The sequence below is a fragment of the Camelus dromedarius genome, chromosome 9 (genome assembly GCF_036321535.1).
Source record: "Camelus dromedarius isolate mCamDro1 chromosome 9, mCamDro1.pat, whole genome shotgun sequence".
Taxonomy (NCBI): Eukaryota; Metazoa; Chordata; class Mammalia; order Artiodactyla; family Camelidae; genus Camelus; species Camelus dromedarius.
Window position 1 is genome coordinate 44,738,481 of NC_087444.1, and position 18,416 is coordinate 44,756,896.

Genomic DNA, 18,416 nt, shown 5'->3' on the forward strand with positions numbered 1-18,416 from the left:
CACATACTGCCTACACTCCACTGCTTGGCAGTCACTCCTACATCTGATACCTCCTCACTGACACATTTTATTTCTTAGCACGTGACTTCTATTCTCACCTCCCTGACCTTGTTCAGGTTATTACTCCCATATCCTCTGTCACTTCCTGCAAGCTAAACACATTTAATCTTTCAGGGACCATTTGGATCCCGCCTGCTCCAGGGGGGTCTTCCCCAACTACCCCCAAATTCATTCATCATTACCCTCTTCCTCTCCTCTGACCTGCACGTGGCATTTAGAATTTCATTTCATTCCCATTCAGTTTTGCCAGTCACTTAACACTATCTTGGACAGTTTGACCCTATTACATAAAGGACTGTTAATCTTGGCTTTCCAGGTAGAAAATAATGAGCTTCCAGAGGGCAGTATCCAGAATTTATGTTTATTCTAATTGTCATCAGTGCCTACCATAGTGCTATCCTTATTAGGCACTCAACAAAACCACTTCATTGATTTTTATTAGTGTTTGCTAGGCCCCACCCAGGCAGATGCAGGCAACTACTTAAAGGGGAGCTAAATGTTATTTTAGCTTATTGTTTGTTCCTTCAGATCTCTTCAGCTCCCCGAGATAATTGCAGCCTCACATACCAAGACAGATGTTGAGGTAGTTCTTGGCCAATGTGCAGAGCCACCAAACTCTTCTTTGTGACTAAGCATCATTACCAAAGTATTCAATTCCGAAAGTTGGCATCCTTCTCAGTTGCATCAAGAGCCAAGGAGGTTCAGGGGAAATGAGATGGTCCTGGCCCAAAGTCAGGGACGTGGCATGCACAGCTGATATGTCATGACAAATCAGCTGAGAATGAAAAAGCAATCTGTTATCAATGATGTTTCACCTTGAGTATTGTTTTAAGTGAGGACCACTAGATTCAGGCAGTCAATAAAAACACCAGAGGATTTCTGCATGTCTTATTTAGCAGTAAAACAAATTAAGGTTCATTCTCTGTTGCTCATAAGCAAACATGTCTGCTCAGGGGTCAAGAAACAGCAGGGAAAAGAAAGCTCTCTGCATTGAGAAGCTGATGAGTTCCTGCTGCCCCAGAGCAGGGTTCTGCTTGCTAAGCCCATAAATCAAAAAGGGTGGGAGGAGAGTTTAGAAGTGGGCCAGAACCTTAAGGCAGGAAGCTGAAAGTAATTTTAGAAGTAAGACTTCCACTTTAAACACGTTTTGGAAAAGTTGTTCCCCATCCAGTAAACGCAGGTACTAATAGCAATGGGCTAAACGTGAGAAGGAAGCATCTCTCCTCAAATATTCCTCCAGGGCAATTCACTGCAGTCCCAAGTTTCAGAAATTCAGAACGACTAGAGCTCTCTTTCTGTCATTTTGGGTCTGCGTCTCTCTCTCTCACACACATACACATACTCACAGCATCTATTCAAACTTTACGATTTAGATAGAAGGAACAAGCAATTTTGGCAAGAGCTTGTAGACTATATGAAGAAGTTCTACCTCAATAATAATAATAAAGTATATAAAGACTCATCAGCATCATAGCCATAAAATTACATGGCAATTCATTTCTCTTATAGCACAGATTAAGAAAATAAGGCACAGAAAAACTCTGATTCTCACAGGTCCAGGTCCTGGGTTCAGGATCTGAGTTTCTTGCTGACAGAATTCTGTACACAGCACTACAAGACACTGCACCAACAAAAACCGTTCAGGGGTGTGCTTGATGGAATCTGATTTCACGGAATCTGAAGTTATTACACGGAGGATGATGGTGGATACAAAAAAACAAATTCTAGCTTGCTGGTTCTTGTTACCAATGTACTTTATACAACAGATGTGTTTCTTACCAGGTTGATTGTAAATAGACTTCTTTTAAACAACTTCTATTTTAAATTCAGTAGGGAAGCTGTTATTTGAAGGGATTCTAAAGCTAAATATCACCCAGAGATTTCTTTAATAAATGCAGATACTCAGAATTTGGATTTGCTTACTAAAGCGGGGTCCATCATATTACTACTATTATTTTAGATAAAAGACATTAAAACCTTAATTTTCACGTAATTTTTTTTTTGCTGCATATATTTACTGCTTCTGTTATTAGCTGGAAAACACTGATGAGGCCAGAAATTGATTTCTTTTTAAAAAAAGACTCCTCAACAGAAAGAAAAGGATTACTAAAAAATTATTCAATCCTCAATCATTAAAACAAGGGAAAAACTACATATATTTCATTACCTGGTCAAAATTTCAAATTCACTGACATATAAACTATAAGTTCTTGAAATTTTTCTAAGAAAAATTCTATAAGAAAATAACTAGTCAAAAATTATATAAGAAATAACAACAAAATGAATTTGCAACAGAAAACATGGTGATGCCCCCCGGGATGCTACTCCTGCGTGAAAGGGTGGAAGAGGCAGGAGGAAGCCCTGCCTTTCATCCCCCACCACTGCAGGGCAGGACCAACAACTAAGGTGAGGGAGCTGTGTGGCCTTGTCTAGGCCCAGGAGCTCAAGCTGCCCTGTATAACCATCGGCTCAGGTTTCCAACTCAGTACTGCACCCTCCATATCTCTACATCAGGAACACGATGGGGATCTGTAATTCTGAAACAGTTTTTTGAAAAACTAGGCTGATTTTAAAATCTGCTCTTCCCACACCATTCTCTCTACCAGCCTTCCAGCAATGACACAGGTGAAACTCATTTTAAAAACAATGGTCCAGTTTTATTAACATGCTTCTTACACACTAAGTCCTTCAGCAAACTACTGAGGTTCCAGTTCTACTACTTGGCCATCTCACATCCGATTTAAGTCGATGCTGGGGCATTTCAAGTAGCCAAGTCTCCTTGGGTAGACCTAAAACACAGAAAATCTGATAAAGATGGGGACTCTATTATCTCCACTTATGGTGCTCAACAAAGCATCATGCACAGGGTTAAGTGCTCAGACATATTTATTGATTAACCTGTAAGTCGTCAAGGGTTGTTATTCAGATGCTTGAGAAACGTCTACACAACTGCAGCTGTCGTCAGCCTTCTCTGTGGTGCTTGTGGGCAAACTCACGTTTAGAATTTAGTCTGAAGTGTTCCTGTGAAGCTACCCATATATTATTTGAACTTAATCTAATTAAGTTCTTTTCAGCCTTATGGGTAAAATGCCCTGTAAGTCTACCTACATATGATTTCTAAAAGCAAAAGGTAATTAAGTATAGTGGCAAGTATACTGAAGTTGGAGTCAGAACTGGGCTCTCGGTAACCCTACATAAGTTAGTCACTTCATGCCTCAGTTTTCTCATCTGTAAAATGGGAAAATACCACCACATCTATATGAAGAACACTATGGATATCTTCAACTGCTTATACAACAGGATTACTCTTCAGAGCAAAGGGAAGCCATTTCTAAGACACAGGCTGCACATTTTAATACATTTTTGAAATATGCAGACTGATTTCCAAGGAAATACTTATTCTGCCTCTCTGCTTTCTCTCATGGCATCTGTTGTTACTCGCAGCTAAAGACATGTAAAATCAAATGTCGTTAACAGTAGACCCAAGATCCCCAGCACTCACTTAATGCAGGAGGGGGTTACAGAGAGAAGCAAATGAAAAGGTAAACAAAATGAGGATGAGAGCTGACAAGAAAGGCAGAGAAAATCAGATTAATGAATAAAAACAACAAGTCCATCTTTCATCTCTCCTGGCTCCTACTGATGGCAGACTGTATTTAATCTGCTGAGACCAGATTTAAGGCCTCCCTTTGGCATAGTCCATCCGTGAATTATTAACGTTTGCAGAAGCAACAGCACATCCGCTCACGGCTATCAGAGAGGAAAGTGATGATTAACCAAGATGGGATTATTAATCCCTCCACTTCCCTTTCCTCTGTCTCCCTCCCTTCTTCAGTCCCCACTGGGCTTTGACTGCTTTTTAGGCAGTGTATTTTAAGCTACAGCCTCAGTTTCAGAGTCAATACCTCCATGGTGAAAAAATAATCAATGACCAATTACAAGTCATGTTTTTAATATATGTTAAGTTCTTACCATGTATTTTTTTTACCACTGTGTCCTTCATGAAGCAAAAATAAAAACAAGGGTGGTTACAAATTCTTTATGGCCTCAAATACTTAAAAGATAAATACACTGCTTTGCAGGCTGAAAGTTCAGGGTTGGGCCACAGGTAGATTAAGTATAAAAGTTGGCAGAGACAACTAGAAAAGTACGGTTTACCTAGGCTAGACTTCTGTAATCACTTAACCTAGCAGGTCTCACACTGGGGGGCTTGTTAAAACACAGATTCTGGGCCCCACCTCCAGAGATTTGGATTCAGTAGGTCTGGGGGCCTAAGAATTTGCATTTCTCACAAGTTCCCAGGTGTAGCTGATGCTGCTGGTCTGGGTACCACACTTTAGCATCACTGACAAAGAGCTTCTTTCCTGTTGCCAAAGGCATTCAGGGCATGAGAGGAAAGGAGAAGGAAATTAAAACCAATATAATGTAGAAAGCTAATTTAAAGGCAAAGATGAGATGTGCAGCTCCTTTCCTTTCCTAACCCCCAACAAAAAACCTAGAGGCCTGAAGGGCTCTGCAATGTATTTGCTGCTCCAAAATAAACCCCATTCCAAAACAACTCTCCCCGCCAAAATATGAGCTGGTAGGATGAATAGTTAACAATAGTGAGGAACACAAAGAAAGCTGAGAACTAGATTAATTTGTAACTTCATTCTAAAACTTGAGATACAAATCAAGTATGCCCTTTTCCTTGGTCATTTTCTTTCCCATCATCCCCTTTATTTAGGATTTGGCTTTAATGTATGATCGAGCCTCAAAAAACAAGTTGTAACAGCCTCACCCAAACCCCCAGTTTGCTGTGTACTATAACTGAAAACCCTTGCACACCCTCAATATCAAGCTGAGTCAGGCACCAAAAAAAAAAAAAAAAAAAAAGACCAAAAGTAAAATATTAGCAGAGGCTGTAGGCAAGGGCCCAAAATAAGGAGACACTTCAAGGTATCCATTAAAAGAGCAAAACATGAGCAGGTTAGATAGATGGATAAACGAAATTCTACCTCTTTGGGGTTTGCAAATGCAGAAAACGCAAGTAATGAGAGCACATGAGGAAGAGGCCCACCCCTGCCAGCCAGCAAGGCCAGGCTCCCACAAAACCAGGCCTAGATCAACCCCATGCCTAGACTCATTCTACAGAGCAAGACAGCTTTGGTGAGTGCATGCTGCCAGGATGCAGGAAATTTTCTAACAGCCAAGATTTCACAGCTAACACTTGTTTGGAAAAAAAGAAGGTAGACTCCCATTAACAATGGCTGCTCTGGATGACAGTTAGTCTAAATGGCCAGGGTAGGGGGACAGAGAAAAAGGGATGCAAATGACAGAAGGAAAGCAAAAATGAAAGGAAGAAAAAGAAAAGACCAAAAAACAAAACAAAACAAACACCAGACAAAAAGAATGGGAAAGGGGAGGATAGTCCAAAGGAAGGAAGGAAATGGGCAAGGTGAAACAGAAAATAAAAAACTGTCAAAAAGAAACACAAAACAGTTCTCCCCCAATATGCTCTGAACCCTGACAGTCTAGTCCACCTAAAGTTTCAAATATGACATTTGTTCTGGTTTGCCACTTTGCATTTGCTTGGCACCAGTGACCTACTCAGCACAAGCCAGGCTGACAGGCTCTAGTGTGACAAATCTCAAGAAACCCTTCACATAGAGGGCATCTGTAAACTATGTTTATAGCATATGGACACCAGCAACAAACACCTGTACCATTTTTTGTTCCAAAGTACATCTCAAACGGAAAAGGCAAGGTTTGTCAGCACTCAGTATTACTCCTCTAAGGAGCATGTTCAGCCCTATAACTGATTCTGTTAACCAGCAAATCTTTCACATGGAAAAGAATAAAAATGGAAATGTCACTTCAAAGAAAACAAGAAAAGGTCCAAGAGGAAAGACAGGACCAAAACATTAAGAAATTTGACCAGTGGCAAAAGAACTAGCTTAGTGTCTTTTCAAAAAAACCTCAAAAATTAACAATGTGGAATTTACCCAACCAGTCCACCCCTTGACCCCTTCCTCAGCAAATCATGATAGTAAGGATATAGGGCAAGGTACTGAGAAGTATCCAGGTTCAAGTTCCACCTTGGACAGTAACTAATCTCTCTTATCTCGGTCTCAATTTCTTCCCCTTCTAAATAAAGATGTCAACACCCATGCAACTCACCTCAGCCAATGCAGTGAGGCATAAGACAGTGACAGACAAAGCCCAATGCAAAGTATTATACAAATGGAAGGATTATTATGGTGTGTCCCTCAAAGTTCACAAAAAATTACTAGCTTGTTATTTCCCCCTAAATCTTCCACATTAGGACAATGTCATAAAATTTCTCAGTAACATTTTTCCAATGGTTTGATGGGCATAATGAAATGACATAATGGTTGTTCATGAAATCTGCATGTCTCAGATCCCTTTTCACACATTAGGAAGCTTTTTCCATTGCAGGGTAAAGGAAACGACTGTGTATCACCTTATAAGAATTGACCAATTCTGAACTATGAGGGCCATTCTTATAGTCTATCTCTAACACATGCTTCATGGACTAATTCCTCACTGCCCTGTTGAAATAAATCAATCTTCCTTGTCATTTTATATAGATGTTCTATAGCTTCAAGTACCTGGTCCAAACAATTCAACACTCCCCAAATGGTGACAGTCACTCAAGTGCACTATGGGGCTGTTTTCCAAGTTCTCTGAATTAAGCAGGCCTTCTTTTTGCAATTAGAGGGAAAAGTGAATTTCCCCCTCCTAATGCCATTCAGCTCTCATTCATACTCTTAAAATCCCAAATTTAATATTTTCTTGCCATCCAACTTCCTCAGCTTTCACTCGCCCTCTATTCCAGTCAAGGCGTCCAGGTTATGAAAGAGAGGGTAAAGTCTTATACAGGCAATGGTTGCTTCTTTTCCAACCACTTGAACCCAGCTCCCTTCACAAGCAGGATGCTGTACCTGCCCCTCAGCTAGATTCTAATTTCAACTTCATGCTAGGAGAGTGTCACCAGGCACCTGCTGAGGGCCACTCATTCGAGAGTGCTTAACTATGACCTGGAACACCACCACGCCTGTTCGGTTCCCTGCAAAGCCTTCTCTTCAAGATTCTGTTATGCTGGTTTGCATTTATTTCTAAGAGTCAGTTAGGCCAGAGGGTACCAATTTGCTTGACTTCAGGTGTTAATGTTCTGCTGAATGTCAACTTTTTACTTTTGTGCTGTCTCCTCGAAGTGAGTAATTTTGCTATGCAGAAATTCTTTCCTGTATTCTGGAGCACATACCAAGTCGAGGGTTTTGTCTGTGTCTTTAAAAACCAAACACACATAATACCCTTAGACAGCCAAATCATATTACAAGATGCAAGATTTCAACATTCCGGCACACAGCCAGAACTTAATGGCCAGTCAGACGCTAAGTAAGGAAATGGGTCTGCATTAAACCTACAAATAAGTCAACAATCAATAGTTCAGGATTACAGTAAAAATTTGATGTGCCCTTTAAATTGCTTCTAGCATCATCCTTCTAACTCAAGCTCAGCTTCAGAAGCAAAACAAAGATGATCAAGCAAGAAACTGAACACAACCTATTTTCACAAGCACAAAGCCTTGGCATTTCAAAACTAAAAGCTGCTCCAGGATTTTATAGAAATCCTTTACAGTGTACCTGTAGGGCAGCAAACCTGAGACATAGTAGGCTGAGCTTTAGACAGTAAATTAAACTGACAGCTCAGCAAGCAGAAAACTATGGCAAGAAAGCCAGCACCTGGAGATAAACGGAGGAAGCAGGTTTGGCCTTCATGCAAAACTCATCTCCCCCCAGAACCAGCAGGGATTGTATTAAGGCTTAGAAAGCACATCCATGCACCATGGGCTTTCTACTCTTTATTTTGCTCTAAATGAGCAATCAATTATATTTCTATATTTCATACTTCCATCACCTTCCTCTTTCAAATACACCCTGAAAATTCATTCCTTTACTAAAATAGCCTTAGTCTCCAAATGAAATTCAAAACCTAGGGGGATAAGGGCACAGTACTGAACTCAAACCCACAGAAGGGAGTTCAAGTCTGGCATTCCTAGCCTCTGCAGGCCTTAGGCTCCTTCCTGGTGAAACCTCATTAACAGTAGTAACCACCTCAGAGGGTTACTGGAAGGACTGAATGAGGAAACCCAGACAGTGCTTACTACAGTGTCTGGATACAATAAATGTTCAGTAAACCTTAGCTTTGCCTCCCAATTTTAGTTGACATAAAACAGAAGACAGGAATTCAAACTTGTCTTTGATGCCATGATTCTCTGCACCAGCAAGGAACACTTAACCTAAGCAAAAGAAAGGAAGGGCGGTAGGGAAGAAAGAAGAAAGGGAGGAGAGGAGGAGAGGAAGGAGGAAGCAGGGAAGAGGGGAGAAAGGAAGAAAACATAGCTACTGAAACTAGCACTACTCAAAGTATGTTTGAAGGAGCACCATCCCCCAAACAGTTTGTTCAGTCTGCAGCAGATAAGTACAAAAACAGAAAGTTTTACAGAAATCTGACAGAGTAATTTTACATCTATTGAATTTAATTGTTAAAACTAGAGCTTATATTTTACAAGTCTTTGATTTCTTTTCTAGTAAATCATTTTTATTTTTTTTTTTATAGAAGTCTCTTTCAGTCTGAGATCAAATTGAAACAAAAAAATCTTGAGAAGGATGGATTTTGTAAGCACCTTTTGAATACAATACTCATTATCACATTCCTTCAACATGAAGACGGTTGGGGCAGTTCAGGATCTCACCACAGAACCAAGTACTACAGTGGATGCCTGTAAGCCTTCAAGGACCCACCAGGCCCTGCTCATTTAGAGACAAATGTGCACTGTGGATAACAGAGAACTTGGTAAGAGTGGAGAAAGCACTCCCAGATAATATCTCCCTATTGTATTTTGCTACCTTGAGCAAATCAAGCGTATAATAACTATCCATGGCTGTTTCTATCTGTCCCTGAGATAGTGACAGAATTTTTAAATAGATAAATTTTGTTTTAAAGAAAAAGGAGAAATGGAGAAAACTCTCCCCCATATCCTTGTGCCTATGCCATTCAAAGAAATAAATCAAATCAGGTAGCAACAATAAAAATCAGCCAGGGAATCCACACTCCCCCTTACGTTCTGCTGACCTAATCCTCCCCTTTGTGTTATAAAGTAAACGAATAGCCCAGTCCTAGTCGTAAATATGTTTTATAAGATAAGGGTTCTTTCTGTACAATTTCTTGGAAGCTGTGTCACGCCCAGCCCTGCTCAGCAGATTCTGCCGCAGTGCTTCAAGTGCTGCGGTTTTCTGAAAAGCACAGGCAGGATTTTGCTGATGGCATCTCATCTCGGCCTCACAGCCACTTCACGGTGAGAAGAGGGGACTCGCCTTCTGTCCTCCAGGATAATTAAAGTGGTGCGTTGCAGACCAGGAGCTGCCTTAGTCTCGGCTCAGCCGCCAGCAACCTGAGCTTGGGGGACTCACTTAACTTCTCCATATCTGAAGTGCAAGATGGAAGCCAACCATTTGCAAAACAGGAAAATGCTCAAAAAGGAAGAAACACACAGGTTCTGAGAGCTCTGCAGCAAAAGAAACTTTACGTACAGATCTTGTCAGAAGAGGATGTTGCCCATCCTAACTCCCAGCTTCTTTTCCTGGTCCCACCAAACAACAAACAGAAAGAAGCAAAACCAAGTGTCTCTCCTATCTCAGTCCCTCTCTCAGTTCCTTCAGAGAATGTGGATTTTTAGTGGAGCCAGCAAGAACCCGGACCCCAAAGTTTTATAACTGGGGAGCCACACTTTGAAACCACCATCAGTGGAAGGAGTCTCATCAGGCTGTGGGCCTGGAAATCTTTGGATCTAACATTCCAAAATGGAAATAAGAGGTCACAGGGTGCTGTGGCAAGCAGCATCAAAGTGGCACACAGGGTCAAGGGCTGCCATCTGAGAATGACAGACTGGTCTACAGCAAAGCAGTTCATATTCGACAAGGTTTTAGCTTCCATTTAAATCAAACACTTCCGTCCATTTCTGCTCCTGAAATCAAGCAATTTAAAGACACCAGACTGAGGATGACAATATATGCTCCCCATCTCCAGAGTATTAGGGCATCAATAGATATCGGCAGGTTAAGAGATGCTGGTGAAGGAGGGAGGGGATGACTCAACTCCAGTTCAAAGGCACCAGGGCCTGGCCAATATTTGAAGTACTCTATTAAATTGTTAGATAAATATTTTTAGCCATGGGCTTCTTCCAAAATACTATTACAGAACCATTCCAACTTCTTTCTTCTTTAAGTTGGTAACTGATATTCCCCTGCTCACTACAGGATATAAGAAACCTCTGAGAAGACAAAAAGCCTGTCATTTCCTGCCTGTTCAGAATGCATTCAGCATCCACTTACTTGCCTGTTCTGAAAGCCCTGCATTCAGGAGTAAGTGTGAATGGATAAGTAAAAAGGCTGAAATCTTATATCCCTGGCTCACATAAAAGCAGTTTTTCACATTTGTCACAGATGATGCCTTTAATACTCATTTTTATTCAGAAGTTACCATTTTTAATTCCATTCACCAGACAACTTCACCATAATTGCATATTTTGCCACCAGACCACAATGCCTGCCTTTTCTCTTATCACAGACAGACAAATTAAGTCATTTCAGTACTTAACACAGCAATCAGCATTAGACCACCTAGTTATAAATACAAAATACAATGGTACATTAAACTGTCTCTGCGAAGACACCGTTTTTTCCCTTTTTCCATGTTTACTGGTTTTTACCAGATCTGAGATTTACCCGGGGTCAGGGTTTAATGACAAGAAACAGCAAATATGCTTATTAAGCAGGGGTGCTGTAAGCACTGTAGCTTTCACACAAGCTGGCACAGCTACTGCCCTGAAGAAGAACACAGGGCACAGTAAGATGTATGTCTTTTCCACATGCAGCTCCACCACTACAACAGAATTTTGGCCTAAAATGTACCTGGTGTTTCCAGGAAAGGGTTTCTTTCTAACTAACAGGCTTTGGATCAAGTGGGAATTGGATTCATTTACTAGTGAACCCAAGAGCACTACCTATAGGTTGTGTCAAGCCCAGGAGAGACAGCTGTTATAAGCTGGGAAAGGGCAAGATTCAAAAAGCCATTAAAGTCCTCTAAAAATTCAAAAGAAAGATTACCATGAACTTCCCACTGATTCTCTTAGGAGTAAGTAAAAATATAAGAAAGGAGGTCAATAAACACAAATGCTTAACTAAAAATCTTCACACTGTTAGATTCCATGCAACAGTCTCTTGCATTCTTATATTATATGAAAACATTTAAAGAGCACAGTCTTATTCCTTCAGAGTCCATCAACTGAAAATTTCCAATCAGCCATCTTGGGCTAGATGATTATGTGCGGAAAGCCTGCTCAAGCACGTTAAGAGCAGAAACAGTAAGAAAGATAGGTATGTTTTGCCTACTTAAACCATTTCTCAGAATTATTCTATAAATTATCAGTATGTAAATAGATGCAATTCTTATGAATGAACCTCATCTCTTCCTTAATTTACTAAGGTAGCTTTGTTAAGACCTCTCCTTGGTACACACGCTTAGCAGTTTCAATTTCTAGAAACAGATGAAAATGACAACTACTTTTCTTTAAAGATAATCTCAGAATTAAGATGTTGTTCATCCATTCAGAATGCACTTTCCCTCAACTAATTTGAGCCAGGGAAAGCTTATTGCATCTTTTCCTCAATATTAGTATTTTGCCAGTAATAATTCTGAAGAACTGCTATTAGCATACTAATCATTCTAGGCAAGTCTGATCCTCTTTCCAACAAACTGCCACAAGATTTCTGGAACCAATTCCCTACCAACAATTTGCCAGTACTACAAACACACAATTAGCAAACAATACAACTATTTTTCCTCTTAGCTGTTATACAGCTGCATTTAAGCAGCAGTACCTTAATTCTGAAGGTATAAAATTAAAAGGTAAATCATGAAATGTAAGAATTTAGGTGATATGGGATTATATCACCAGTGATTCATTTTTATACTTACCAAAGCCATTTAGTTTCTTCTGATTATTTAAAAGATAAGCTAAGAGTGGTTTGATTATACTACATTTCCAAGGGCAGAAAAAGGAAGGAAATAATGAATATTTTATTATAGGAATAGTGTGGTAAGCAGAACAAGTTTTTAACAAGTCAATTATTATTGCAACATTAGTCTTACATGTGATAGATCAGTTTCCCTGATTCTAATTTTCTTATATAGTTATTTTATCCTCTTTTTAAGACCTCTTTTACTCTTCACTCATACAGGGCAGATTTCTATCTGGAAATTTAGCAGATTATGAAGGCCTTTAGTTCAGTACATGGTTGCGGGTTTTTTTGTAGAAGGGGCTAAATTTTCATTTATCAAGATTTAAATTGGCTGCTAAGTCAATTTCAACAACATAATTTAAATTTCTGTTTGTTTTGTGGGGAAATATTCTGAAAGTTTTGTTTTTTCCAAAGCAGTAAAGCCAACATGCTATATTTGGAGGCCATAAGAGAGATCTGAGAAAACTATGAAAGAAATGGCATCTAAGGAAAGCCTTAGAGTGTTAGACTGAAATTAGGGCTCAGACATTTCAGAGGTGTTACTCCATGGTAAAGGAAGGCAGGGAGCAAAAGCCTGATATAAAAGGAAAAAGAAAGGGTTAGGTAACCTGGTTAGCTAAAGTAGGCCTTTCTCTCTTTCTCTTTCTCTCCCTATGTCTACACACACACACACACACACACACACATTCTCTCTCTCTCTCTCTCTCTCTCTCTCTCTCTCTCTCTCTCTCTCTCTCTCTCTCTAATCTTCCCTATACTTACCCTGAAAACTAGGATACTTAAAAAATACTTTATAAAAATCAGATTGTTTCAAGTTGAAAAATGTCTCTTCAGCGCATTCCAGAGTGATAACCTGCTTGAAAAGAGTAACTACAACTGAACTCTGGAATCAGACACGGGTAGTCAGCCTCACTTTCCAAAGGCCTAGAAGAGAACACTGAGGATGAAATCAGATACTTGGTTGAGGTGTGCAGTCATTGGAACAACTAGCAATAGATGCTTAATCCCAACACTCCTCCATTCAGCTGTGAAACAGAGTTAGATTCGAAGATGTTTCATTTATTACAGTCAATTTCAGTTTAAAAATTTCTGGCAAGGTAAGTATAGTGGATTGAAATGTGTCCCACCAAAAAAACATGTCTGAGTCCTAACTCCTAGTACTGGTGAATGTGATCTTATTTGGAAATAGAGTCTTTGCAAATGTAATCAGGTTAAGGATTTCAAGATGAGATTATCTTGGATTTAGGGGGGGTCCCTAAATCCAAAGGTTGGTGTCCTTATAAGAGAACGGAGATGTGTATTTGACACACATGAGAAAAAAAATCTATGAAGATGGATGCAGAGATTGATTTATGCTGACACAGACCAAGGAATACCAGGAGCCACCAGAAGCTGGAAGAATGAGTCTCCCCTAATGCCTTTGTAGTGTGCTGCCAGCACCTGGAATTCAAAGGTCTGGGCTCCAGAACTGTGAGAGAATGAATTTCTAATGTTTTAGGCCACTAAGTTTGTGGTAATTTGTTGTAGCAGCCCTAGGAATCTAATACAATAAGTTTAGCAATAATATTATTATATTTTGGTCTAATGCCATTTGGAAATATTACAGCCTAATGTCCAGAAACTGCAGCTCTCATTTTTATAACCAATTCAGGCTATTTCTGCACAGCTTTCTTGAAATATACATGTAATCTAGTGAAAAAGCCCAGAATATAGCTGAATTGTGTAACTGTGCACTTTATTACAATATAATACACATCATCCATGGTACATTAGGTCTGTTCAGATCACAGTAAAAATGTGCAGTCTGCCCTCAGTATTTTTTCCAAAGACAGAAGTGAGCAAATGGATCTTTGTGAGAGGACTTGTACTCGTAAGCATCGCAAAGTCACTTAGAAGAGAACAGTACACTTGTTTTAGTACCAAGTGCTATTAACAGTTACTGCTCTTCACCTCTATTACACAAATGTGTAGGTCTTCTCCAAAAAATTCCATTTCCAAAAAAATTAAATCAACAAACATTTAAAATTTTTCTACTAGCATCACTCATACATATACTTAAGTGGGTTTATTTAAATATGTTACCTTTGCTAGCCAGAGCAATCTTTTAAAAATGCATTCTCAGTGCATGTCAACATCATTGATTAGGACAAACAACAAAACAGTAACAACAAAAAACCCATATTAATTACAAGCTCCATTAGAAAGAGAAGGAAATATAATCAATGTTTACCAAACAGAAAAGGGAAATCTATATGGGAAAATGCCTTTATAAGCTTATAAGTAATGCAAACAATAGATGGTACAAAGTCTTGGACAACATCTGTCAAAATCCTTCAGCATTTCCTTTTATGGATTTATAAACTGACATAAAAAATTCACTATGACTGATACTTGATATGTAGGATTAGGGTGCATTCTCATCTCAAAAACTGCACTGTTGGAAAACAAAAAAGTTCATATACAAAAATCCATCAGATTTATGATACGTGAATTATATTTCAATAAAGTGGGTAACAATAAATGAGAAAAAATGTCCATCAAAAAGTATACCTGGCTTTTCTAAAAACAAAAAACTGAAAATGTCCAAATTAACTCCTCTTGGATAACCAACACATGAAGAGAAGAATTAAAACAAGGACCATTCCATACTAAGAGCAAAAAGCTGACTTGGCTCTTATTTTGATTACTAAACAGGAAGTCAGGCAAGGACATGATACTACATGTGTATAGGAAGTTTAAGCCTAGGTCAGCGGAGCCATACAACTTAAAACTTCCAACGCCTATCAATCCCTAGAGCATCTCAGATCAAGCCAAAGACTTAGCCTTTTAAAAGTTCAATTTTCTCCTGTAAGCCTTTGCTGGCAAGAAGATGAAGTCAGTCAATAGAAGATTTTACTTTGAAACTAGTTAGTCTTAAATCTTTACTTCAGGTCTAGATGATCAATTTCCAATTAACCAAGTTACCTTAGATTGACCATTTGGCATTTTTTAAGCTATTCCAGAAAAGCTAAACTCAGAGGCAAAATTCTGAACTGGAGGTATCCTTCCTGTCAAAGTTCAAAGATTTCCCAGTGGTGCAGGACCAAAACTCTTGGCCATGCTCATTCCAAATTAAGAAACTCTCTTTGATGTGACCGAGTATGCACTGCTAGGAAACCATCTAAAGGGCTTGTTGAAGGACAGTGTTCATGCATTAATAGAAGGTCAGAATAAATGATTCTTATGACTCAATACATTTATAAACCTGTCATCAATATCTCAAAGCCAAAAATGTCGTACAACATCAGTGGGAGTTCACGAAGAGCACTACTAAATGTTGCTTGGTATTCCAAACATGTATTACAAATATGCCAAAGAAAATTTAAAAAGCAGTTATTCTTTAAAAGAAACAACTTACCTGACATTATAAACATTAAAAACAACTCAAACAAACAATAACTTTTCAGCAAATGCCATTTCTTTCCAGACTATTAGGGATACTCCCACAAATCTATGGTGATTATTCAAATTATTTGAGCTCTACCTCATTCGCCCATCTCAAACCTGTTATAAGTATTTGTTTATAGTGCATCAAGCACTTGAAATAGAAGTGGCGAGAGGAACAGCTAAGACGTTAAAAAGAAAAGCATTAAGTATACATGCCATTTTAAGATTACATGGAAATAAGAAGGCATCTATAAAGTGACAGGCAAATATAATTTACTACATAAAACTAGGGAAAAATTGGATTTTCATACTCTGGGAACGTATGATGATGAATATCTATAGTTATCCAACTCTCAACTCTAAGTCTATGGTTTTAGGTTTCTCAACTGGAATAAATGTAGTAGAATTGCAACCATTAGACGATTAAAACAGTTCTTGGGAAGAGTAGTGGAGTAAAGTATTAATTCAAATTGAGTCCAAATAATAACAGTTCATTTGTGCTAGGATTTGCCTTTGTAGGACCTGTATCCTTTCATCTCAAAGTAAATCAATGGAAGAAATGGCATCCCACTATCCTTTAACTCTAACACAAATCAGTGTTCCAATTCCTCAAAACTAAATGGGTCACAAGTTTTTTCCTTAACAATTTTGGACAGGGACACACACACACATATACAGATACAGATATAGATATAGATATAGATATGCACACATCTCTCTCTCTCTTTCATATGTATATATATAAAGTTCCTGGTTAGATTAAAATAGCAATCAATTGTGCCAGTGGCATGCTAGGTTAAATGAGACTGGAGTGCTCTATTAGACCATTTCCTGGTGCCACTAATGGAGCCAGATACTTCCTAGAAATCGATGAGTAGGTTTCAGTAAAAGTACTCTTAAGTTTTCCCCAGCTCTTTGCCAACCAATACAAGCAAGATGTAGAAATATGGAAGACAAACAGTAAAATTATTTGAGACCTAGCAAAGAAAGCAAGAGAAACTTACAACTAATGTCTCTGTGCCTTGGATTAAGCCCAAGGAAAGAAGAGAAATCTGTTCTCGTAATCACAATAATTTAAAAAATGCAGGTCGGAACTGCTTTCCTAAATTCAATCTTGCGGAGCACTCTGAAAATAATCCAGTGTTCTCCACTGTACTTCCAGAGCTAAGCTTCCCATTCTCTTAGTATCTGAAGAAGAGAATTAACAAAGAAATCTGGAATTCCTAAATCAGCTGGGGCCACAGCCCTTACCTGAATGTCTGTGTCCTTCACAGGCTCAAGAGGTTCAAAGGTGGTGGCTGCGCTCAGACTCTCCAATCGCTGGGAGATGTGGGATATATCAAGCCCCCGAGACCCAAGGAGAACTGACCTATTTGAGGATACAGGGAGAAAAAAGTAAAATTAGCACATCTAATACGTTTCCTAAAATACTAGAGTATTTTTTATTCAAAACTTCCTATATATTGCCCAAACACTCTCATATGGTTGTTTTATACCTTTCCAAAAAGATTTACCACCTGGAATAATAGACACAACATTGTATTTGGTAGTAAGAGAGTCCTGATCATGCCTAGAGTAAGGGACATATCGGATGTATTTCAATCCGTCGCAATTATTATCCTCATGATGCTCAAATCCTCTCATCTTTGGCCAGTAGGAGCCTTTTCAAGTTGGTTTCTGAGTTCTTCTGACATGACTCAGGTGGCCCTTCATGACTTCCTTGCCATCTGGTACGACAAGACATGTTCATCGTATACAGACCTGCCCCAGTCCTGAAATCAGCCAACTCTCCAAAGACTCCAGTTACTTTTTATTAAGACATGGATTTTAGAGACCACTATCTGGGCACTAGGATTGCTCCCTGCTACATTATTTCTAAGCCTTTTCAATAGGCAGAGCTAGAAATAGAGGTTTTACTTTTGTTTCAGTTTCCTTAAGATAAATTACATCGTGAGCTCATACTGACACTTCCAATTCAAAATTAAAAACATAAGGTTTGGGGTTAACTTCAAATAGATTTTCTATATGCATCTCCTTCCTTTCATACCAAGAGTCCTAATTCTCAGCATCACCACCATGACTACTTATTTGCTTTATCCTACACTAAACACACAACAGTGTCAAAACTAGCAGTATTAATCCCTCCGCTAACAATGTAATTATTGAAGACAGATCAAGATACTACTTAGAACTACTCCTTTCTGAATGGTTTTGTCACCAATTGGATGAGCATTTATTTTCCTTCTTTAGGAATTCCTTTTTGAAATTTAATTTTGTTTTATAATTATGCAAAATACTTATACAGTTCCAAAATCAACTCTATAGAAAGTCTCTGTCTTCACTTAATCCTTGCCCTTTTCCTATAGGTAACCTTTTGTTTGTTTACCTTTTGTTATAATCACACCTTTTTATTTTCTGTATTTGTTGCTTTGACATCTGCGGCCTTGCTGATACTGCCTCTCTCAGGGTTAGCTAATTCCTAGAGGCCTGCAAGCACATATTTCATATGCAAACTAATCAATCCAAAGCCCATACCCCAACCACTTTTCACTGGGCCACTATCCTCTGCACTAATCATCTCAGGGATAGGTACTAGACAACTAGACACAGCCCCTTTACCTCAGAGCCCATGGAGGTTTTCAAACCAGCCAATCCTAAGCCTACTCACCCTGCCTTGCCTTGCCTTCCTGCAGAAACCACAGTAAAGGCTCTTCCCCACATTTTCCCTTTGCTTCCTCTGCCCCCTGACTGACCTCAGTGCTCCCTCATTGGCCCTGCATAGCATGCCCTGCCTTCTGTTTCTAGAGAAATGTGAGTAGAAACTTCTTCCTTCATGACAGT

The 18,416-nt window shown here is 39.1% G+C and overlaps 1 protein-coding gene across 1 annotated transcript in view; it reads right to left on the bottom strand.

Moving 5' to 3' along the window:
- The window catches only part of NUP93 (nucleoporin 93), a 99,022-nt gene that overhangs the window by 57,251 nt on the left and 23,355 nt on the right, over window positions 1-18,416 (bottom strand). The window contains exon 3 of the mRNA XM_031458407.2: window positions 16,827-16,944. Within this exon, the coding sequence (XP_031314267.1) occupies window positions 16,827-16,944 (118 nt within the window). The remainder of the gene's footprint in view (window positions 1-16,826; window positions 16,945-18,416) is intronic.